Source organism: Pseudochaenichthys georgianus, chromosome 13 (assembly GCF_902827115.2).
Source record: "Pseudochaenichthys georgianus chromosome 13, fPseGeo1.2, whole genome shotgun sequence".
NCBI classification, from domain to species: domain Eukaryota; kingdom Metazoa; phylum Chordata; class Actinopteri; order Perciformes; family Channichthyidae; genus Pseudochaenichthys; species Pseudochaenichthys georgianus.
The window spans coordinates 4,653,104-4,677,738 of NC_047515.1; the positions used below are offsets into that span (position 1 = coordinate 4,653,104).

At 42.7% G+C, this 24,635-nt stretch overlaps 3 protein-coding genes and 1 long non-coding RNA gene across 4 annotated transcripts in view; 3 read left to right on the top strand and 1 right to left on the bottom strand.

Moving 5' to 3' along the window:
- The window catches only part of LOC117457858 (neurofibromin-like), an 87,558-nt gene that overhangs the window by 14,877 nt on the left and 48,046 nt on the right, over window positions 1–24,635 (bottom strand). Inside the window, 8 exon segments of the mRNA XM_034098103.2 lie at window positions 2,864–3,004; window positions 3,084–3,277; window positions 4,234–4,436; window positions 4,559–4,899; window positions 5,004–5,436; window positions 19,533–19,643; window positions 20,260–20,406; window positions 23,649–23,795. Coding sequence (XP_033953994.1) covers window positions 2,864–3,004; window positions 3,084–3,277; window positions 4,234–4,436; window positions 4,559–4,899; window positions 5,004–5,436; window positions 19,533–19,643; window positions 20,260–20,406; window positions 23,649–23,795 — 1,717 coding nt within the window.
- LOC117457862 (uncharacterized) lies at window positions 640–7,743 on the top strand. Its single transcript, XR_004553369.1, has 3 exons — window positions 640–818; window positions 5,611–5,771; window positions 5,969–7,743. It is a non-coding gene; the product is annotated as an uncharacterized lncRNA (long non-coding RNA).
- Window positions 8,539–12,677, top strand: LOC117457859 (uncharacterized). The gene is made up of 2 exons (XM_034098104.2): window positions 8,539–8,672; window positions 10,324–12,677. The coding sequence occupies exon 2, from the start codon at window positions 10,363–10,365 to the stop codon at window positions 11,626–11,628; it is 1,266 nt and encodes a 421-aa protein (XP_033953995.1). The 5' UTR covers window positions 8,539–8,672; window positions 10,324–10,362; the 3' UTR covers window positions 11,629–12,677.
- On the top strand, window positions 14,924–18,239 carry LOC117457860 (oligodendrocyte-myelin glycoprotein). The gene is made up of 3 exons (XM_034098105.2): window positions 14,924–15,193; window positions 15,745–15,948; window positions 16,874–18,239. Exons 1-3 carry the CDS (start codon window positions 15,189–15,191, stop codon window positions 17,856–17,858), a joined length of 1,194 nt encoding a protein of 397 aa, XP_033953996.1. The 5' UTR covers window positions 14,924–15,188; the 3' UTR covers window positions 17,859–18,239.

Sequence of the window (24,635 nt, forward strand, 5' to 3'; positions counted from 1 at the left end):
CAGAAATGGTCCGGTTAATTTAACATCGACAAAACATGTATTTTCCGCCATCAGAAAACACCGTTTTTGAATATTATATTTTATATTTTTGGAGAACACAAGACTATGGATTCATTACGGCTAAGCTTTCCTCAGTAAAGAAAATAAAAACACGATAACCTTTAATGAAAAAAAAAAACCTAATCACCCCTGTTAGGGTTCCTTTCACTACAATGCAAACCTGAACTTGAATTTCTTGATCAATGTACTACACTTGGTACACTAGGTAAGCCCACGGTTTACACTGTGCATGTTTTCTAGATATGGAGCTGATGCATTTGACAATATGGCTTTGGTTGTAACTAATTACGACATGGCATATATTCAACTCTTGGGTGACACAGAGTTCAAGAACAGCAGACAAGGCCTCATTGTGCTCAGTACGCTGTCCTGCCATGACCTCAGACAGTAATCGTTAGTATCACACCAGCATAAAAAATGATGAAAAATCCCTCAGCGATCTACAATTTTCAATGTTGAAGTTCTTAAATTCAGCAACAAATCTTTGGTAAAACAACTCAAAAGCACTAAGGAGAACTGCACTTTCACTTCAACACCGAGTGGCTTTTCTTCGTCATAACTCCTCACAATGGCCGCTATTCAGTGCAGGGCTGGAGTCTGCCATAATAGGAGCCGGGGCCTGCCTTTGCTATTGTGTCTGCTGCTGTATGTTGTTGTTTGGATCTAGAACCCACAGCTGATGGATATTGAGTAAATGAGTTTGAATACTCCAAGTCAGGAGGGATTCACAGCATTGGATTCATTTCTTGCCTTAGTAAGTAAGTATTCTTTACATTGAATGCTGATTTCTAGCAACAGCGTCAACAGAAACTAAACCTCTAATAAGTGTTGAATTCATTCATCTTTGCATTCGGATATGATTTGTACAACCATGCCATGCTGTGATGCACCAGTTTTGTAACCTTTTTTGTTATTCAAGAAGTGTTATTCAAAGTAATGTGACATCACAAAACATTTAATGTTACTAGTATGCCGTCTAAAATGTTGTGATGAACAATAATAGAGCAGATGAGAAACGTGGTATGTGTATGTATTGTTGGATGTTAAACTTAGAACCTGCAAGGTTGTCTGAAGATTTGTATAGTTTTTAAATGGAGCATTCACATAAACACAGGGGGAAAACATTTAGTGTTATTAACTTAAGCTGCAGTGAGTGTCTTGCAAAAAGTCAAAGAAGATTTTTTTTTCCAATTTCTTTATGAAGCAACATCAGGATATTGTGTCACTCCCCTTAAAGCTTTTTGTGGGTGTTTAATTTTCATACTGGCTTTCTTTATCTTCATTACCTTGTATTTTGGAGTAACATAACCTGGATCAGATTTCTCAAGTTTTCCATAATTATCACAAAGTTAAGGCCAGAGCTTGCAAGGTAAGATTTTACAGGTTGGTCGAACAGAATTGCTCATTATGAGCATCAGTCATTTTCTGTATCCACTGTTTACTGTGCTCTTTTCTTTAAAGTTCAGTGAAATTTGTGAAATGTTGGCTGGGATAGTTTTAGGCCCCGGCCACACGAGGACGAAAACGGCTAAACGCAAAGGATTAACGCAAACGCAAAAAAGCTTCCGTTCACACGCAATATTCACCGGATAGTGTCTGTCCACACGAGACCGCTCCGTTTAGCTCCAACCGCTGGAGAAGCTGCAGTACATATGCAGGAGCCTGTACGTGGCGCTGTAACTTCCTCCACAAAAGCAGCGAAGAAGCATGGTTGTCATGGTTGCCCTTCTGTTTATTCTCCGCGGTGGGGGCCGAGGGAACCGGGCAGAGTTTTTCGCCAGTCAACGTGTATTAAAGTTTAAATCTTCCGGACAAAATGATAAAAGTGCCGGTCAAAGGTCTTCTTTGTTATTTATTAAGCTTTAAAACAAATGAATAACGACTCTATATAATATAATAATAAAATACATGGAGCCTCTCTTTTTCCTCCCTCTCTTCAGACAGCGTCAGTGTCTGTTTCATGCAGCAGCTGATCCAGTAATGAGTGACCCGGCCGACAGTAAAAATAAACATATTTATAACTAGTGTAGGTAGTTTGAGAGGTGTCTCCGTCCTGTCAGATTAGACTTCACTCGCGTTTATGTCCATATCGAGAGAAAGATAAATAATCTGAATTCAGTGTGCAGTTTACTTTGACGCGGGGGTGAGCAGCAGAGGTGGGGAGAGGCGGGGCTATTGCCTCATCATTAACAGAAAATGATCGTATAGGGCGTACACACGGAGTCGTTGGAGCCCCAAAGCGTTGCGTATGCCGTTCTATCCACCTTGGGACCCGTTATCGTTTCCGCAGTCGTTTAGTGCCGTATTCGGTCGTCCTCGTGTGGCCGAACGGTCTATATGACACTAAACAGTAACGCAAACGACCGTTTTCGTCCTCGTGTGGCCGGGGCCTTAATATCAAAGTCTGGCCAACTTTATCATAAAAAACTAAATACTTCTGATTGTTGTCACACCTCCACTTTAGTGTTGAAATCTGGAGCACCCCAAGGCTCTGTGCTCAGCTCCCCCTGTTCCCACAGTACACCCATGACCAGACCCATCTTTGTTCTTTTTACAAACAAGGATGAGACTTCGCAGCCACAGTCACCCTACAAACACACTTCCCTGATCAGTTGTCTAAAAACCAAGCATGACCATGAAGATTGATCAGATTTTAGTAGAGGTTGACAATAACATGAAGTGCTTTTTGAGGTATTGTTGCCTAAGAGGATGTTAAGGATCTTTAGACTTCAGTAAACAAATTCTATCTACGTGCTGGCCACAGGTAACTTTGCAGACAATATTACAGAAAGTGTTAGCTCACCTTGCTTGAGACCAATTTGACATTTCCTGAAGCGAGGGCCACTGCAGTATCAGCCATGACCTCTGCTTTGATGGAGCCTAGGCCTCCTGTGGCACTTGTTTTAATAAAGCTGTCCAACACTACATCCAGCAGGTCGGTTATCTAGAGACACAGTGAGAAGGTTAAATGCCAGGTCCTCGATACATTTTTCCTTATTAGACTGTAAGGGTTAGGGACTCACCTGGCCCAGGCTGCCCCAGATTTTAGCCTGGATAGAGGGATACATCTGTTTCTCATTGATCGTCATGGTGATGAGTTTGTCCAAAATGGCGGTGACGCGCTGACGCTTGGCGTCGTCGTTGTGCTTACAGAAACGGACGAGGTTGAGCAGCCAGGGTGTCATGTACTCCAGGCAGAGATGCTTCAGCTCAATACCTGCAACAGGACAACACTTAGGACTTACACATGGTACTCACTTTTCATGAAAAAATTAACTTTACTCCAAATGAGGATGAGGCCTTAGGGAACACAATCTTAAAAGTCTTAATGCAGAAATGCGTTTTTCAGCAATTGGATGGAAACACATTTATATTACCCCACAGTGCATGGGATTAGTATAAAAATGGGCATATCTTTAAGGGGGCGGCTGGTGGGTACTTATAGAACCCATTTCATTCAGAAATCTTAAGCCCATGCCAGTTTTTCCATTGCCAAAATGTTACCTAACCTTTGATATTTTTGAGTCTCCTAACCAGAGGTTGCGCTAGACTTTTTCGCTGCCCGTCATTTTGACGGACAGGATCGTCAAATTTCCGTCAAAACCCAGTCAAAATCCAGTTATGCCCGTCGGCCTTTACACAACTCTGACGGGGGGGGGGGGGGGGGGGGGAGCACGCTCGTGCACTGTCAACGCTTGTGAACTGTTAGCGCCGTGTTATGCATGCCCACTGCACCTCGCGGGTGCGCGCACAGCGTAAAGCCAATACTCAGACATTTCAATGATTTGTATGGCAAAGTTAGGTTTGGAAAAGGTATAATTTGGCGGGCATGAATAACACTGGAGCCTCGCTGCGGGGGAAACTTTGGCGCTGTGCCGAGTTTGTTCTAATCTGTCAAAATGACGGACTGCCTTCAGATTTTTCCGTCATTGTTAAAAAATGGACGGAAAACATTCGGTTAACGCGACCTCTGCTCCTAACCATTAAATGGTAGGTACAGATGGATTTCGAATTTTTCTAGTTTAATATCACACCAATATTTGTATGCTTGTATTGAAAAAGTAAAAGTTCAGAAACACATGATCTCAAGATTGTTTTGATAATAGTAAAACGGTTAAGAGTTATACAGTGACCGGCCGTATGTCCTCCAGTAGCTGCTTTAGGTGGACCTACTTGACTTGCTGAAGCCTGAGATGCACTCCTCCAGAAACTCCAGCGTTAGATGGGGCTCATTGGCAGCCAGAGTCTTGCTGATGGAGACAATGAAGAGGGTGTTGTTGGCCGGGATGCAGAGGCCTGAGGTCTCCAGCAGCTGGCCCTCTATCTTTAGGTTGAATGTGCAGGTCAAAGCACACAGTAGATTGTAAGCCGCAGACCTGGATGAACAACAAGTCAGAGGTGTTAAACCTTTTTAAGAGAATGTATTTGTTTCTATAAAGCTGGTGAGGCAACTCCTCACAAAACTCTAGAATTACTCTGTATGGCTTGCAGTACTGACCTGAGACTGGGGTCTGAACTGCCAAGGTTCAGCAGGGCGATGTTAAGCAGAGTACCAGGAACATCTTTTGGTCGAATCTTTGTGTGCTGTGGGATGGAGTCAGGCTGTGACAGCTCCCATCGTGTCCTAATGTGGATGATGGACTGGACGATGGCATCACATTCCTGGTGCATGAATGTGAGCGGCGTGCCCTGGTTGGCCATGGTGAGGGTGAACTGGCTCTCGTCCACCAGGCAAATCTCCTCAATCTCTGAGGCGTAGTAGACGTCGTTGAGGAAGACGGGCTGGCCGAGAACACGGGTCCGCTCGGCTGAGGTCACTTGAACTGCTGTCGAGCCAACCTGATCAGCAAGAAAACACATGTAGTTAAAGAAAACCCAATGCTCAAATTTCAACTGATTGTACAAACCAATTTTTTCAGTTTTACTGCTGGAAATATCCTCACCTTTATCGAGACCTTTGTGTCTTTATGGGCCAGCTTGAGGGCATTATGGAACACTTTAAGGTCTTCCTCCAGGGTCAGCGTGGCCGCAGGCAGCTTCTGTTGGTCTGGTTCAATGTGCTCGGCCAGTTTAGCTGGAGAGTCGATGAACTGGAGCCGCTTGCTGCCCTTCAGGCCTGTCAGTAGCCGCTCATGGTACTTTGTGTACTCCCTCACCCAGGTGTTGCAGTTGTACACATAGACAGCTGCTACATTCTCATAGGCAAAGCCGGGAAAGACCACGAACCACTTGGACAGGAAGTCGGTCTTGAAACGATTGCTGGGTCCTACATGGGTCAAATCTACTACTATCTCGTAGGGTTTAGCATAGTAGGGTTTGAGAGTGAGGAGGACATGGTAGATGAGCAGGTCCCCATTGATCTGGCCTGTTTTGAACCTAAAGAAAGGAGAATAAAAAAAACTCAGTCAAAATAGTTCAAGGTCAGGCATTTTGTAGTAAATTATGCATTTTTTGGGGGGGAATGGCACAAAAGCTTGCTTAAATTGCTCTCACACAATAATTATACACCAATGAAACTTCATTTCAATTTTGTCTTTCGATTTTTGAAAGAGCTCTTCAGCATCTGTGAAAAGAACGAGGCACCAAAATAACCTGACCAGAAAAGACCCAGAGAGAGGGTCAGGAAGTGAGTTCAGAGCTTATCAAGAGTCTGTTAGCTGCTGCCGTCTCAAACCATCTCTCAACAAGACCTTCACATAAGACTACTCCAAGTAAGTATTGACGATACAATATCATATTTTTAAAAATGATTTAAAACAATTATTTCTTGTCTGAATTCTTTGCAATGATATTATGTAAGAAGTTGCTTTTTCATAACAAACAGTGATTCAGTCCCTTTGCATTCACCTTCAAACAGTAAGGCGAATATTGTGAATGTTGGGAAACATTTCTTCTTTTAATTTCCCAGCACAATGGAAGGCACCAAAACCTCTCTCTGGCTGTTTCTACTGCTCAGCCAGCTGCTGCTCTGCCCTTCCAATGCAAACCAAGACCTTTCAACCACGCAGCCACATTTGCACACAACAGAAAGTCAAGAAAGCAGCTTGACCACTGCTGTGGAGCCCAGCCTTGCTCCCAATGGCCACACAAACCCACCTGAAATCAACATGAATGGCACCCGTGCCGACTGCCTGATCGACACAGAGATGGGTCTGATTGCTATAGGTTCAGCAGGGGGGCTGATTGTCTGCCTGCTAGTGGCTGTTGTGGTACTGGCATGCCAGGTCTACATCCTTCAGCGCCGACATTATGCCCCAACACACTCCAGTGGTGCGGGCTACTGGGATGTTGTCCAGTCGGAAGACGGAGGACTTGTTGGGCCTTGTGATTCCAGTGTCATGCTCGAGGAGATAAAAGAAGAGGGCAAGATGGAGGAAGAGGCTGGGGCAGAACAAGTGGCTTTACTTCCTCAAGAGAATACCAGTCAGATGCAGAGCACCAGCTCCAGGTACTCCAGTCTGGAGGTTCCAAGGGATTTAGAGGACATGCCCCTTGTTGTGTGAGGAGGTAACCCCACGTTGGTAATCCCCAGGCCCACACTTCATTTAGACAAACAGCAACCAGTCAGTTCAGCTCAGTTTATTTCCCTCACATAACTTTACTTAAACCTCAGTAAAATGCTTATAGAATACCAGCTTCAAGTACCCTTACTGGAAACGTTTTACTTTTAAATTACCATCAGGAAGATTACAACTCTGACAATACATTCAATATCAGTGTTGGGTAATTAGAAGTTTTACTCTACATTTTTAAAGACATTTGGTCAGTACGAAGTGATAGTAATGGGTATACATTTTGATGCATGAAGCTTCCATGGGAATCTTTTCAAAATGTCTATACCATTTTAAAAATGGTATAAAAAAAGACTTTACAAGCCAAGTCAATTACATTTTAAGTATCTAGACCAATATGATTAAATTGCTTTAAGGGGTTTTACAATTCTGTATACAAGAAGTAAGAGTAAGGTGTATATTATTAAGGATTATGAGTTTTGTATAACTTTTTAACATTTAACCTGATATGCTTCTTATTTTCTACGCTTAGTAACTTCAACATTTACTGTATAACAGTTTGATTTGTCTCTGTTTTGGGTTTATGACATAAATGAGTTGACACAATACATTTATGAAACAGACAAGAAGGTAAACCAACAACAAATAGATCAACCCAATTTAAAAGTATCAAAGAGATCCTATTCCTCGATTTGACGAGGTCAAATGATGATCAGAAAGTTGGGAACAATATATGTTAAAAGTCCTGGTTGTTTTCACAAATCTTTGTTGAACATTCCTCTGTGTGCTAAGCTGTTCATGCTCTTGTACCTGTACTGCACACTTTCTAATAATAGTGTTCTTATGTAACATCTGTGCATAAGAAACAGAGCTTGTTCTATTTCAGGTTTTCAATAAATTGGTTTTTGCACACCACAATGTATTATTCATTTTATGTGTGTTTAAAAATAAGCTATGAGGCGTAATTGTAAGAAATGATGAGTAGGATAGTATATACTGAAGTAGTGAAGGTGTGAAGCAGAACAAATGTTATTATATAATGCACAGGTATTTTAATTATTGAAAAAAGACAGCGATTCATTAATAGTTTTTTGTAAATAACTAGATAAATGCAGTGTTAGATGGATACACGTTTGACTCTATAATAGGCCTACATACAGATATACAATATAGAATAATATTTTCTCTGATTGTTCTCTGATATGTATGAACATACAATTAAATTATACACTGTTAAAAAAGACGTGTGTGTATGCTGGTTTTAAGAGAGGACTCAGCAGCTCAGACGTAAACAAAAATGTGAATTTGAATAGGCCAATACAATAGCTGCATCTCTGTTACTAATAACTTATCTTATACATTTAAGTGATACACTTTTAGTTTTATCAGTATTTCATATACTACTTACAATAATTTGGAAGTGCACAACTAATGGACAATTAACAGTGTCTGGGCGCTTTAAGTGTCCTGTTTTTCAATCTTACCCTGTTGCTGTTAAACTACTGAATTTCCCCGCGGGGATTAATAAAGGTCCATCTTATCTTATCTTACAGAAGCATGTTGCCCATAAACTATATGTCCCACAATGCATCTCATTTTGTGACATGCGCACTGAAGAGACTTGCAATTACGCATCCATTGTTCTGGTCACCATGATTGATGACTCATGAGAATAAATGGGTCTGTATGAATTTGGTGAATATAACGGTTGAAAGTACATAAATAGCATGTGCAATCAGGCCATATAGTATTGCACATGTGTAAATGTAATTTAAGGTACCACATAGCAGATTAATATTAAATATTATTCTGGTAATTTCAAACAAAAAACAGGCTTTGGTGTCAAACATGAACAAAAGTCATGGACAGCACATCAAACTAAGAATAAAGGAAACGGTTTCAAATGTCACACTTCCTGTAAGTGAGGCAAGAATCAGTCAGCGTTTGAGTAGAGGAGGGTGTCATGCCCTTAGTTCCTTTTTTCATTCACGGCCATCCTGCCTACTGGCAACACCATATTATCCTATAACTATTTCAATTGATAACATCCTGGAGCAACACGGCTAACGGGTTACAGAGCTCATCTGTGTAAAGTCATTGGTAAGTACATTTTAATCATCTGAATTATAATGTAATGTCTTAAATGTTGCCTCAGGTCCAACATATATCTGGAGCACCTGGGTTGTTGCTGGAGCTAAAAATAGGGGGAAAGTGTCTACAGTAGGGGTGTAACGGTTCACAGAAGTTAGGGTTCTGTTCATACCTGGGTTTGGGGGTCTCGGTTCGGTACGGGTTCGGTACAACAAGGAAAAGCAAAAAAAAGTCCCAAATGCATATTTTTTTTTTGCTGTTATTTATTTTAAGTTTTGGTATGAAAATAAGGAACTCTACCATTTGGAATCATTAACTGTATAACAGTTAAAAACAAACCACAAACAGTAACACACACACTCAGATGGCCATATTATTTATAATGGCTGATGTCAAACAAAAAGGTTCAATAAGCTGAACAACTAAAAAGAATGTCTTGAAAATATTAAATAATAAGAAAGTGTTTGAATCACAATCAATAAAAGGCAATACAGAACTGTATAACATCTCCTGATGTCAAAATATAAAATAAATACAATGATAAATATAAAACTAAATAAAATCTGTACCTTTAGGAGCAATGTCTAACATGTGTAATTAACTTGTGAGTGTGTGAGGCCATTATGCCTAAATAAAGGTACTCAAGCTTTACTCTATTTTCAAGTTTTACTTCAAAAAGATGAGTTAGTCTACGTTGTCAGCAGTGAGGGCAGATCTGTTGGCGGTAACTATGTCATCTGCCGTCGAGGAAACCCTCTCGCTGCGGACTGACTCGGATGTGATTGAGCATGTTTGACGTGTTACCACTAGCATACCGCACCGCTGTCGAACAACGCCGACACACCGTCCTCGTCCGATCCACATCATTGTTGTAGTCCACAGGGAACCCAAAATGTTCCCACACAGCTGGTTTAAAAGAAGCAGGTGGGTCTTCTAGCTCCTGTGTGTTGTGTGAACTCGCCATAGCTGCTAACTTTTCTTCTTCATGTATTGTGTTCGTTTTGTTGTGTTGTGTTTTGTTCTTGTTCTTCATTTGTTATTTACGGGCGGCTGGCTTTTAGGCGCAATACCGCCCCCTGGATTATATATAGTGTAATACTGCCCCGAGTGACAGACTTTTTTCCCACTCGTAAAAAAAAGGCGTATTCGCCGTGTGACTGCATGTGCCGAACCGTGACGTCCGAACCGTGACGGTACGGGACGAATACGGATACCGTTACACCCCTAGTCTACAGAGAAGTGAATTAAAACAGATTAAAAAATCTATTCAGACACCTTGTATATATTTACACCATGATAGTGATACTTAGTGATACTTATCACAAATAAAGTGCCTTGGAGCGATGGTTGAAAATGAAAAGGATGAAAGAAAACTAAGGAACATAAGAATGTTTTTTATTGTCAAAGCCGACACTTATTATCTTGATTAAACAGAAAATATCATTTCATTTAAGATACTTTAATGTTGTGAAATGACCAGTGGAAAAAACAACCGTGAGTCAGAGGAATCTTTAAATACACCCTGTATGTAACCTTGAAAACATGCCCATTTAGAGTTGCACTTTGAGGAAACGCTGCAACACTTTTACAGTTATATATTTCAAAACTGCTTCAGATTCTACTCTCGTCACCTCTGACAAAATGACTTCCTCTGTTCTAGCTCAAGACACAGCAACCAGCAAGAAGCCTGAAGAAAACAATGACGGTCAATTCTGTATGCCTAATCTTCACGGTGCTGCTGCCACTGACGGCAAGCGGCACCGTGACATCTGGTCAGAGGTACAACTTCACTAATGTGATGACAGGAACACCGGTTACGCAAAATACATTCGCTCAGGACAAGATGACATCACAGGAAGTTTCCAGCTTAAATCCAACCTCCATAACTTATATAAATACAACAGAGGAAAAAGCTACAACTCCACGGCAGACATCTCCAACGACACCTTCCAAGACTTTCTTTCCAGGTATTCCAACATCATCAATTCCAACCAATTCCACATGGTCTCAGTCAAACAGCTCAACAGTAGGCATGACATCCACAACAGAAATTCCCCCTAGTTTCACAACATCAGAAACAACGGATGCAACCAGTCACGCTAGCATTCCAACTACAACCATAGGGACACCGTCAATGTCAAGCAGTTCCAGCCAAAGGCAATTCACCACTGACAAAACGACCCGTCCATTTACACGTTCAACATGGTCTCCAAACCCCAACTCTACTACAACCACATTTACTGAGCCTGTTGAAAACCCATCTACCAACCAATCTACAGACCAATCTACAAACACATCTACAAGTACAGTCAGAAGTGGTGATGCTACGCAGTCCACAGGATACACAACTTCAATGGCCACCACAAAGAAACCAGTCATCTACGTCACCAAGGCAGATGAAGAGGTTCCAGAATATAAGTCAGAGAATCAAGCACCCCATGGTAAAACGGTGGCTGGGCTGATCGGCGGGGCACTGGTATTGATGATGGTAGGATTCCTGGTCATTTTGATAAAGAAACGGAAGCTTCAGAAGCAGAAGATTACAACTCGAGACTGGGCCGGTCCTTCACCATTTCTTGAGGCTGGAGCTGACAATGACCAGGTAACGCTGAGGTCATCTAACCGGATTTCTCTTTCCAGCTTCCTGCCTGAGAGAATGTCCAAGAGGTTGTCCCTACTCCAAGAAACTGACGAGGAGTTAAAAGACATGACACAAGATACTACATTTGGAAATAAAGGATGTACATTCGGTCGAGAGGGGGATGGGAATGATGTACCAGAAAGCAATGGGGTTGCTGTTCCAGAAATAGAAAGCACAAGAGACCCTCCAAAGACTGTTGAAAACCTGACCTCTTCGCCAACAAAAGACACGGCCATCACAAACGACAATTCAGAGGTTGCAATAGAAAATGAAGAACATGTAGCAGATCGTCCCACTCTATCGGAAACTGTGAACACTGAGTGATGACTTTGGGCAACAAAGCGTGAAGTTAGAAAGACATCCCCAAACACTCTGTGTCGTTATACTTGGTTTCTAGGCAGCAGTGACTGTGAATGAGAAAACAGGAAACTGATCGCTTGAGGAAATCATGACGAGAAGTCATATTTATTTAGATCTCCACTGCAAAAAGTGGAGAAAAAAAGCGCTATGATAAAACAAATGTTTTTGTTATTGGCAGTGTTAGAGTCATACGTCAGACTATTGTACACGTTACTGCTAGCCCACCAGCCTCTTGTTTTTTGTTATCAGCTAAATAATGTGCCTCTCCCCATCGCCCCTTCGAGGAGTCTGACCGCAGACCTCTGCCGTGTTGTCTTCACCACCCTGTGATGTCCCCTAAAGAGTATCAATCTAAAATGCATTTATTCCAACACTTCTGGAGAGAACATTTTCTAGAAAAGGCGCATGTAGGCCCCTTTTCTTCTTTCCTTGCAGGTGCTGGTGAAGCAGAAGGTTACAGTATGTGGTGCGGAGAACAAACAACAATTACAGTTCATTATAATTTAATGTGCAAATATTACCCATTAGAAAAGGGTCACAGTATAGGATGAGATCACGGGTTAAAGGTGTGGAGGCACCATTTGGAAATAATAACTAATTGCATTTAGTTAGACTGATATTGCAATATGATTTATGTTATTGGAGAGCTTGTTCATTTTTGTATCATTATCCTGATAATCATTGCAACATATATTTAAAATAATTGCTATGATGTATATTTATATTTCACATATTTTGCCTGTCACATCGTGTGCCTACTGAGATTTGAATATTGCACGAGCACTTATCACGATGGAATTGTGCAGCCCTCGTTGGTTTCTTATGCTAATACCGTGCTCATCGTGTGTGTCTCTACGGTGTGAGTCATCCGAAGAGTATGTACATGTATTTAATCAAGTTGTTAGGTCATCCTGTTCGGTTGCATGTTGGTAATGATCCTGATCATAAACCTTTTAATAAAGAGTATGTAAATGTATATTTTGAATATAAAATAATAAATTAGTGTTATTGTATTTGGAGATCATTTCTGAATGTGAGGCAAGAACGGAGCCGAGTTCATTCGGGTTCTGTCTCGTCTCCCAGTGGTTTTGGTTTAAACGCACTTCCAGGTTGCAAGTCCTTCGAAAGCTGGACTTTAACCGGTCGCCTCAAAATACTTTTACTATCGAAACAAAAAAAATCAAAAGTGGTTGGAAAAACACAAACTGAACAACATGACAGATAAGATAAGATGGACTTTTATTAATCCCTCGTGGGGAAATTGTTTCTCTGCATTTGACCCATCCTAGTGTTGGGGCAGTGTGCTGCCATTTTGAACGGCGCCCGGGGAGCAGTGTGGGGAACGGTGCCTTGCTCAGGGACACCTCGGTGGCACCCGGGACTTGAACTGGTGACCTTCCAGTTGCCAAGCCAAGTCCCTATCGACTTCGCCACCACCACCCTGCTACTCGATTGTGTAATTATTTCAGCTCACTTGACAGCCATACTTCGTGGTACATTTGACTGATGAAAGTACCAACAGCTAATACCATATTCATTGATTAAGAATACAATTACAACCAAGTGCTAGTATCAGGCTGCGGCCCCACGAGGACGAATTCGGTCGTTTGCGTTACTGTTTAGTGTCATATAGACCGTTCGGCCACACGAGGACGACCGAATATGGCACTAAACGACTGAGGAAACGACAACGGGTCCCAAGGTGGATAGAAATGCATACGCCACTCTCTGGGGGGTCAAACAGCTCTGTGTGTGCGCCCTATACGGACATTTTCAGATCACTGATAGTGATTGCGCAATAGTCCCACCTCTCCCCACCTCTTCTGCTCACCTCCGCTTACCCCGCGCCAGTGCTGAAGTGTTTCGCCACCAACAACAACAACAATGGCGGATCGCAGAGTTGCTATCGTGCTCCGGACGCTATTGACCATGCTACAGTTGTTTGTGCAACATCTACAGCAATAATGATGAGGCAATAGCCCCGCCTCTCCCCACCTCTGCTGCTCACCCCCACGTCTTTCTCTCGATATGGACCTAAACACGAGTGAAGTCTAATCTGACAGGACGGAGACACGCAGCTCTGCTCACCTGCAGCTCCTCCCTCTGCAGCAAAACACACACTTCAAGTCAGATCATCGCCCTTAGCTATTTTAATTACCTCTCAAACTAAACTAGTTATAAATATGTTTATTTTTACAGTCGGCCGGGTCACTGATTACTGGATGAGCTGCTGCATGAGACAGACACTGGCGCTGTCCGAAGAGAGGGAGGAAAAAGAGAGGCTCCGTGTATTTTATCATTATATTATATAGAGTCGTTATTCATTTGTTTTAAAGCTCAATAAATAACAAAGAAGACCTTTGACCGGCACTTTTATAATTTTGTCCGGAAGATTTCAACTTTAATACACGCTGACTGGCGAAAAACTCTGCCCGGTTCCCTCGGCCCCCACCGTGGAGAATAAACAGAAGGGCAACCATGACAACCATGCTTCTTCGCTGCTTTTGTGGAGGAAGTTACAGCGCCACGTAGAGGCTCCTGCATATGTACTGCAGCTTCCCCAGCGGTTGGAGCTAAACGGAGCGGTCTCGTGTGGGCAGACACTATCCGGATAATTATTGCATGTGGACGGAAGCCGTTTGCGATTGCGTTTGCGTTAATCCTATGCGTTTAGCCGTTTTCGTCCTCGTGGGGCCGCAGCCTCAGAGAGGACAGGGCAGGACACCTTACACCTGGAGTGTCGTCCTGCTCTTTTCGATTGCTCTTCAATTATTTTGTAATCTTTAATGTATAACAATATATTTTCTAACAATATGTCTGAACTTAAGTGAGTATTTACTAAGGTCGAAAATCTGCTATAGCATGTACTACATTTCCTAAAATGCAATATTAACACTTTCAATGGCCGAGATCATTTTAATGATCAAATGCTTTGGCATAGACATTCTGGAGTTTCACTTTATTAAGTTTATATATTAACATAAACACAGAAACACAACACAGAGCAACATCTGGATTTATTTGAAGGTAAGAAAACAGTGCTATGAAATAAACACACACACACACACACACACACACACACACACACACACACACACACACACACACACACACACACACACACACACACACACACACACACACACACACACACACACACACACACACACACACACACACACACACACACACACACACACACACACACACACACACACACACACACAGCTTGCCTCATCAGCAGTGGGCTGACTCGCTGCTGCAATTCTCTCCCTCTCTTCGCAAGCCCCCCCCCCCTCCTATCCCAAACCTCCAGCTGCATCAGGGTCCTGCAGCGCGGGGAGCAGAAAGGGGGCCGGCACATGCAGAAAGCATGCTAAGGGCCACGCTACCACATCAATAAGTGCCAGAGAAAAGAGATTTAGACGTTCCAACAGCGACCAATAAAGCACAAAGAGAAAGAAACCTGCAGCGGTACGAGACGACGGGAGGAGAGGAGAGATGACGGATACACACTAAGAAGGATGAGGTGAGCGATTTGAAGCGGGACGATAACGATAAACACACGACACACAGGCACCTGAGCGGAGAGCCGGAACATTCTGATTGTTGTTAATGCAGTAAACCAACAGTACTGGCTCTTTTGGATCGGCTGCTCGGTCACGAGGCAGATTTCTCCTCTTAGACACATTAATAAAAGTAATGCGACAACATTGAAACAGAAGCACGAGAGAATATAGTCACAGCAGAGCACCCACGGCCATCACTGGCTGATAACTGCAGCGCTCTGACAGGGGACGTTTCTGGAACAGTCTTTGAAATCCAAGACACCTTTAGGACCCTTAGTCTGCAGATCACAACATCTGCAGCTGTGGACACAGAGTGATGCTGTCGCCCTGAATGAAATGAGTTCCACTGCAGCACTGCTCCTGTCCCACTGGCAGAGCTTCATAACAAAATACCAACATGGTACTAAGAATTTAGATTAAGCAATCTATAATATTGGAGTGACCATAAACCATACTTTTCTACAGTGCCCATCTTATCACAGTTCATTGTGCCCCTTCTCTTCCTCTGTAGAGCCCTGACCGCGGCCGTGTGCTCTGCCTCCCTGCTCCTCCTGCTGCTGTGTGTGCTGGGGGGGGGCCTGGTGCACTCCATCTGCCCCGCGGTGTGCTCCTGCAGCCGGGGACACCGCGTGGTGGACTGCTCCTCTCGAGGCCTCACCAAACTACCGCCTGGTCTGCAGCACAACACCCGCTTCCTCAACCTCTCTTTCAATAGGTAAGCAGCTCTGAAGGGTACAGTCCTGCTCTGCGACAGTTCCTGTGCATCGGAAGGTACGCTAACAAAACTAAAGCCTAATCTTTTCCAAAAGAGGATTGGGTTAAAGGTACAAAATAAGGATATTTGGCCAGTGTGTATATGGTACACAGCTTGTCAGGTGACGTGATGTTATAGGCCACCAATTCCATTCTGACATGCTTTACAGGAGTTGGTCAGATTCTAGTTTTTATTTTTTTTATTTCTTGAAAATATTTGTCTCTTTTTTAAGTTGTATTTCAAAATAGGTTTAGTTGACATGAGTTAATAGTTTGCTTTTTGAATAGTTCTTTATTTGCTTGTTTAGTACCCCAAGTATGCATCATTATACACCAAAGCAAATTCCTTCTTCGAGTACTACTTTTGTCTCCTTTGATCAACAGTGCTTGCACGCTAGCTATATCAGCTCAGGGTAAAACCAGGGTGCTCTGAAGGCGTCAGCAGGAAACAAACAAGAAGCTATCGCAGCTAATGATCTGTCGACGCCTCTGACATGACTCACAATCTCATTAACTTCCTCACACTTACAATGTAAGGTGTTAGGACGCTAAATCAACATCTGCAGTGGGGAAGCATTTGGAGTGCTTCTATTGAGCCGTTTGTGTTGCTGTTAGCAATGTTAAAATGAGCACACTTGAGGTTGCTGGTTAACTGACACTACAGAGTCATAACATATTAGCTCATGGACTACAGTTTAGCATTTCATATGTTCACAACACTTATATATTTTGATCAGCAAAGGTTCGAGCTAAGTTGCCTTTATGATTAGTATGGTAATATAACGTTCTTTCTTACTTTTCTCTCTAAAAATAACAAAAATAAATTCTGAAAAAGTCAACTTGACTGTGTGTGCATGTATTCATTTTAAATCGCACTCTGGCTTAAGCTTGCAGGGTCTGGAGAGCCAGCTCACCCACTATGCCCACCTCCGCACGCTGGACCTGTCCTACAACCAGCTCCACGCCCTCCCCCCCGCCCTGCCCCGCTCTCTGTGGGTCATCCGAGCGGCGGGGAACCACCTGCGCTCGCTGGACAAGAACAGCACAGCCTACCACTGGAACCTGAAGGCCTTGGACCTGTCGGGCAACGAGCTGGAGAGGGTGGTCTTCATCAACAACACGCTGCCCAGTCTCCATTCCCTCAACCTCAGCCACAACAGGTTCTGGACCGTGCCCACCAACATGCCACACAACCTGCAGATTGTGGATTTGTCACATAACTACCTGGTGCAGATCCTGCCTGGCTCTCTGGACCGTCTGCCGAGGCTGGCCAAGTTCTATCTGCACGCCAACGGATTTTCCTCGTTGTCAGAAGGGATATTCGAGAAGCTGACGGGGCTGCAGTCGATGACTCTTGGGGATAACCCGTGGGCTTGTGAAGAAGAGGACAACATGACGAAGCTCCTAACATGGGCGGAGCACAGCCCTGCAACCGTCTTAGGCTGCCCCTGTTTCACGAGACCCGTCTGCGGGCAGAGCCATCGGGCCACAGCGGGGCACTCGGCTCGGTTCACAGAGCCCCCACTCTGGGTGGAAAGCAGAGGTGAAGGGCATGATGGTCCACCACCCGCCAGCACTGAGGAGGTCACGTCGAGCTACCAGGGCAAATCGGCTCTCTTTGAGACGGGAATGTATCAGGACAGAAGAGGCTCAAGTGGATCTGAGGACCACGGGGTGTTTGTCTTGACATCCACCACAAGTTTGGATGGCTTCTCCGCGCACACAAGCACAACAACAACAACAACGACGACAGCGAAGACGACGAGAAAGTCCAACGTTTCTAACTCGAGGAATAAATGTCTCGGACTCGTCATGGAGACTCGAGAGACTGTCACCCTGACAGTTTTAATCATGACCACAGCATTCTTCTGAACCAAAACACGTATGTTAGGATTATTCTGGACAGTGGATGTATGACCAAGTTACTCAATTTAGAAAGGTACATCTTTCGTAAAAACAAACAACTGTTGAGACTATTACTGGCTTTTTCAGCTCAACATGTAGGACATGACAAGATGTCAGTAATGCTTGCACTCAGACTGCTGTGCTCGATGCTTTCTTTACAATAGTGATGCTCGTGCTCAATTAGCCTGTTAATGTTATACATTACATAACACTATTCACACTCTGTCTGCGAGCAGTAAAGTCTACACAGCAAATACGTTGCAAGCATTCAAACACAAATTCATGGAATGGTTCTCGGTGTTCCTGCCTGCAATGCACATTTAATAAAGAAATCACAAATGCAATGAATTCCAACAGCCTACTACTTCAAAGCCGTCTATCAACAAACAGTAACTGTTTTGTATTGCTTTAAAAAAAACATGTTGTTTATTTGAATCAAATTGAATACGCTGTGACTGTTGGTGCAGCTTTTCTTACTATGAAGCCACAGATGCAGTGACGAGGCATGTGTCATGACATAGCATTGCAAGTATCTTTCCATTGGACTTTCTACTTTTTGCACAAAAAAGGATTTGTGGCAAACGCACGTTTATGACACTGCCAAATTGTGTTTAATAGGATCATCTCCACTTTTATAATTGTAGAAGAGTGAATGAAATTCCAGGAGTAAAAGGCTTACATCTGAGGCTAGAACAACCAAGCAGGTCACCACCGCTAAACTACAAGTGACTTCTGTTAAGTCTAATGACGTGTCGTAGTTACGCAAAATGTATGTACTCAAACTAAACAATACTTTAAAAGAGCTGACCGGTAAATCAGACTATGCTTATGGGATTTCTCCCTGGGGGGTTTCCAGGCTGATGAGTCAAATTATTCTCCTTCACAGAACGCTGCGACCATAGGACAAACATGTTTCAGAATGATCCCTCCAGAGAAAGGCAAGGGAAGGTTATTTGTGGCCATTGAAATGAATCCAGGTGTGTGTCCAGCTTCACATTTTAACTGCCACCAGCGTGGTGAACATCCGCCTTAAACCAGGGCCTTGAATGATCACAGTGCCTTTCTTTAATTCAGGTCACGAGACAAAGAGTAAACGCATAAACAACCAGTCATAAACCGTCCATTTGCTTCACATTTCAAAAGATCCACAAGCTTCAATTTTTAAATAAAATAAAAATCATTTTGTAGAATTCCAGGAGGACTGTTATCGTCACAAAGATTCAGTGAAACTTCATTGCAACCCAAAACCACCTAAATAAAATAATAATGCAACATTAAAAAACATTGAGGCTTGATTGGACATTTAGCAACAAACTAGTCAGACTTAATGCTCTTGTTCTTCTGACCCTAAAGGTGTTCCATGATCCAAACTGGAATGAAGATATGTTAGAGGTCTAACTAGGACAATAGAAATACTAAAACAAAAACTCCAGTTCCACTTTGTTTTCCAGTTCTACATGACTCAGCCCACATGCTGTTGACATCAACAGATGCATCTCCATGACAACGAAGGGACCTGATAATGCAAGATTGAAAACCAATAGAGCCGATCCAGGCATATTTCAGAGGACCTGTTACCGAGTAGAAACCTCAGAGCCGGGCGATGCCTGACACTCAGTGCAGAAGATGGGTGATGCCTACCTGCGGGCCACGTAGTAGAAGACTGGGTTGCCGGTCTTGGAGGTTCCTGCCTGGTAGAAGATGTTGAGGGTCTTTAAGGCTTTGAACTCCTCCTTCTCATGAACCTGGTGCCTGCAGGACAGAGACGATGGGATCAGTCAACCTTCATTTACTAACGAGAGCTTTGGATAAAGTGATGTTTTATCACAAACCAGGATCTATTAAAGCGAGAGTATAACATATTGGTATCATATCAAATAAACCCATGAAGCCAATTGTAAAGGTCATCATGAAGCTACAGTGTGTCTCGGAGAGCCACAGCATTTAGCAGCTGCAAAGCCAGCTTTATTTCCTTTATAGCAATGATTTGATACAAAATATAAAATAAACATCCAAAGCTGATGTTGTATAGCTCTCAGTCAGAATGCAATGCAGAATTTAGCTATTTGGTGAAATATGACATTGAAAAGCTGGATTTAGAGTCAAAATATGACAAAGAACTGCCTCTGAGGCAACGGAGAATAATGTGAATATGGAAAAGTAACAAGGGAAACATTTTTATGAATCAAAGCCACAATAATGTAATCAAGCGATGAGGAAATAGGTGAGAATAGAATTAAGACACTTCCCACAAAGGGGTTATTCAGTGCACACAACGACACTCTCGTCGAGGATGAAAGGAGGCCGAGTGGGTATTCAGCTGGAGGGACTCGCTTGTTTGAGGGACGGTGAAGGCTGCTTCCGTTACCTGGTCATGAACTCCTCGAACTTGGAGCTGGTGAGGTTGAGGCTGGACCAGTGGGTGTCGGCCACAGGTTTGTGTTCAGGAGGGCCCAAGTAGGCCAGCAGGGTGGCCATCTTGTCAAAGGGTCGTCGGCCTACAGCCTTGTGGTCCCTGAAAAGGACATCAGAATGAATCATTTAACGGTAATTATGTGATGAAGTAGTGGTAAAGAATGATTCTGTCTCCATTTGGATACTTCTTAGTACAGTGCTGTGTACCAATTATACTTTGTGTGAACTTCTACCGCTGCTTTGCCTTCAAGTGTACATTGCTTGAATAGTGTAAAAATATGTAAATGTGTGACTGTTTTTGTATACCAATGTAATTTACTGTAGCACGTGCTTGTGGCTGGTTCTGTACTTTCCGTTTTGTAGCCAAGATTGCGCTCGTTTAGCGTGACAAATGTCCAGCGCAAGCCCCCAGGAAGTGAGCCGGGCAACGAAGCAACTTTTCTTAGTGTGCTAACGGCGGTACTACAACTTTCGTGTTAGTCTGTGACGCCATTAGGCACAAAAATACCTTTCCAATTTGACTTCCATTGGGAAAGTACGGAAGAGGATTAGGGCCACATGAATTTGATTTATTTGTTGTCAGCATTCTGACTTTAATCTCAGAAATACCGGTAGCTGTAGAGAACCAGCTTCAGTGAGAGACTTACACATTGCAGTAGGCAACAATGGAGGACGTGAGTGAATTTCTGCACGCCAGAGGGGTCCAAGAGGAAACCATATTTCAAATGGAAGAACAAAAGGTGAGTTATAAATATATAAGTGTGTTTTGGGCGTTCGTAAAAACAACGACAAGGCGTTAGAATGTGAATGTGAAATGCAGACATTGATGAGATAGCAGCAAGTGCATTAGCTTATATGCTATGGCTTCCCCCCCCATATAATTCAGTAAATGACAGCTACCGCTCACCTGCCTGGCGGGGAAAATATATCGGCCAACCTTTTTTTTTTTTCAAATTTAATTCAAATGATTTTGCCTGCAACAGTTTAGAGATCAGTGGTCAAAGTACAACGCAAGGAGGCAGTTGCTAATTATATATACCCAAAAATCGCCCAGTATAACCCCTCTCGGTACTGTAGCATTGTTACCACAGGGGTTTGGGCCATTGTCCTTTTACCCCACAATCACAGAATTATCAGCACCTCTGTTCCTTACTTGCTACCCTTTTCCCTCAACCTATCCTAAGGGAGTGCATGTGTGTAGACACGTTAGTTTAGCTGCTATAGGCTTAGACTGTTGGGGGGGGCACCTTACTCCGTCTTTCTGTCTGTTTGTACCTGTGTACTCTCATGTTCCGATTAACCCAGCTTCCCCCAAATCTCTTTTTTGTGTCCATATCTACTGATCCTGAGTCGAGGCTAATCCTGTTGCTGTGGTCGTGAGTCCTGGATCCTCTATCCTGAGTCCTGGACTTCGAGTCGTGGCTGAACCAGTCTCTGCGGTCCTGCCTGACTCACCATACTACCTCACTGATGGCTCAATGGACAAATGTAACCTTTGTGATATTGGGCTATATAAATAAACATTGATTGATTGATTGATTGATTGATTGATTGATTGATTGATTGATTGATTGATTGATTGATGAATATGAATCCTGCTGTACTGTCTGAAGGGGATTAAAACAGCAGGACAATGTTGGTAATTCTATCTAGTATGTGTTGCTGCGTATCATGTCAGTCTCTAACGTTAACGTTACTGAGTGTAACTACTCTGGTCTTAAAAGAATGCTACGCATCGAACTGACTTTTTAAGGGTTAATATTCCGAACATTAATGAATGTTTTGTATTATGAACAGGACTGATTTGGTCTGCGAAATGGCAAAATAGTATATATCTATATACAACGATGTACAAGGGTTGACAATAGTTATACAATGTGCACAAACTTGATTGTGTTTTCTTTTCGTTCTTCTTTGCAGATTGACAGCGACGTCATTGGTCTTATGGATAATGCCACTCTTCAAAAATACATCCCCTCCAACGGAGGCCGAATTGCCATCTTTAATTATTGTAGAAGTAAAAAGCCCACAGCAAAGCGAATAAAAGGCCTTTATGAAAGACTGAGGGAAATGACACTGAGATCGGAAAATTCTCAAGGAAACGCATCAGGTAGAGAAACAAGAAAAACAGACAAAGAAGCTGAAAGCCACAATACATATTGAAATAAGGCTTGATTCACAATGACACTAACACAAGCAAACAAGTAAGGGCAAAACAAGGAGGTGGCACTAGAAAAATTAAACTATCAACTAATGTTGGTTTGAATGAAATCCTTGAAACAGGAAAGACACTATTTTTTTTTCTCTCCGCCATCACCGCCGTGTGTTGCTGCATGTAGCAGCCGCGTGTGTGTAAACTGCCCGCCCCCGAGCACACAGACGGGGGAGAGAGATCTCGTCTGGATTGGAAAGATCGAAAATACAGACGTATTTTTTTGTCTTTTTGCATATTAGAAACGAGTTGGCGACACTAAAACTGCAATATAATGTTTATGTAGCAATAATACATGACATATTTTTTTAAATGTCTCCAGTACCGATAAAAAGACAGATAACGTTGGAGCTTAACGGCACGTAAAACACACGTGATGACGTCACCAACAAATCGACGACTATATATATATGTATATATATATACACACACACACACATATATATATATATATATATATAAACATATATATATATATACACACACACACATGTAGATAAACTCATGTAGTGCTGAACACGTAACATGAACGTGCCGGGCGGCGCGGTCCCGTGGGTTAGAAGCACGTTCATAATGCCGAGGGAAATAACTCTCAGAATAACGTTATTCGCACATTTTTACAACATGAGGACCGAATGTTTTTAATAAGGGCTATACAAACGTTCATACTGGGTAGTTTATTTAGTTTAAAAAAAAGTATCCAACGATGTACAGACCACTCTTTCCCCATGTAAGTCAATGGGAAAAAGTATTTTCGGTCCCAGCAACCAAACGGTAATGTAGTACCGCCGTTTGGCCACTACGAATATTCTCATCAGAGTCCGGCGCACTTCCTGGGGGCTTGGTACTTTTGCCCTCAACATTCAGGCCATTTTGGCTTCATGTGCCACTGAGCAACTTTCAAAGGAATGCTGTATCAACGTTGTATCCAGTTCTCTTTATACATCCATGCTCCAGCGTTCCAGAGCACTCGACACTCAACCCTATGATCGTTATGAGCCTTACTTCATTGGGATGCACTCAAAACAGAAAATGTATATACAGAAGTATGTAAATTGAGACATACCTTCTTTTTTTTTTTTAAATCATAGAACACAGCAGTTGTGTTTCATACAGTCCTTTATCCTGACCTGTTACTGGAGAGGTACTGGCCAATCCTCTCCTGGTTGTTCCACAGCAGGCGGTGGAGGGCCAGCACATTGCCGTCGCTGATGAAGGACAGGCTGTGGTTCACAGAGTCGCTGGGCGGAGAGTCAGAGGCTATGTCCAAGAAAAACCTGAGATGGAGAGAAGGTAGTACACACTCAATCTACAGGCTGGAGATACTTCACTGCTTTAGTTAAAGGGACTCTGAAGTGTATGTGTTTGTACACAAGTGGCGCTCTAGAGCAGGGGTCACCACCTTTTTTAGGGTGAAGGCTACTTTAAAAAAATAAAACAAGTCGGGGGCTACTTTTACTCCTCTTTTTTTGTTTTTTGCAGTGTATATATTTAGCACATTTGAACATTAATGGGGTCCGGGGGCATGCTCCCCGGGAAGATGTTTTTTAAAATGTTGAAGTTAAAAGCATCAATCTGGTGCACTTTGAGCCCACAATGAATTTATGGATACAGCTCTCAACACTCAGATGAAAGGGAGCTGTATACTTTTAAATAATCCAAACATCTTTAGAATATGATCACAACCAATAACAAATCATTTAAACTTGTTTAGTCTTAGCTTATGTTACCGAGTTGGCATTCTTTCTTTTTATTTATGCATATTTTACCAATCACTCTCCTTTTAAACTGTTTTTTTTACTGTACTATAGTACACATTGGAATGATTTCTTACTTTATCTATATTAAATAGATAAAGGTGTGCTCTCCCTAGCTCTCTCACTCTCTCTCACAGAGGCTGTGTGCTCCTCCGTGGCGATGACGGCTTGCGTTAAAAAATAATAACATATTTGTAAAGTGGGGGGACACAAACGGGATATCGAAAAGAGCGATAGTGGAAATTACGCCATGCGTGTGTGTGCGTCAAGTGCAATAAATATATATGCAAGTTACAACGCACAGAGTAAAACTCTGCCCTCATGTGTTGTATAGGCTGGCACGATAGGCTGTTCAATGGG

What these genes read in the sequence shown, in the direction of transcription:
- LOC117457859 (XM_034098104.2), top strand. Translation starts at nt 10,363, where the DNA reads ATGACGGTCAATTCTGTATGCCTAATCTTCACGGTGCTGCTGCCACTG.
- LOC117457860 (XM_034098105.2), top strand. An exon ending in CTCAACCTCTCTTTCAATAG is followed by an intron (nt 15,949 to 16,873) that starts GTAAGCAGCTCT and finishes CTCTGGCTTAAG; the next exon opens with CTTGCAGGGTCTGGAGAGCC.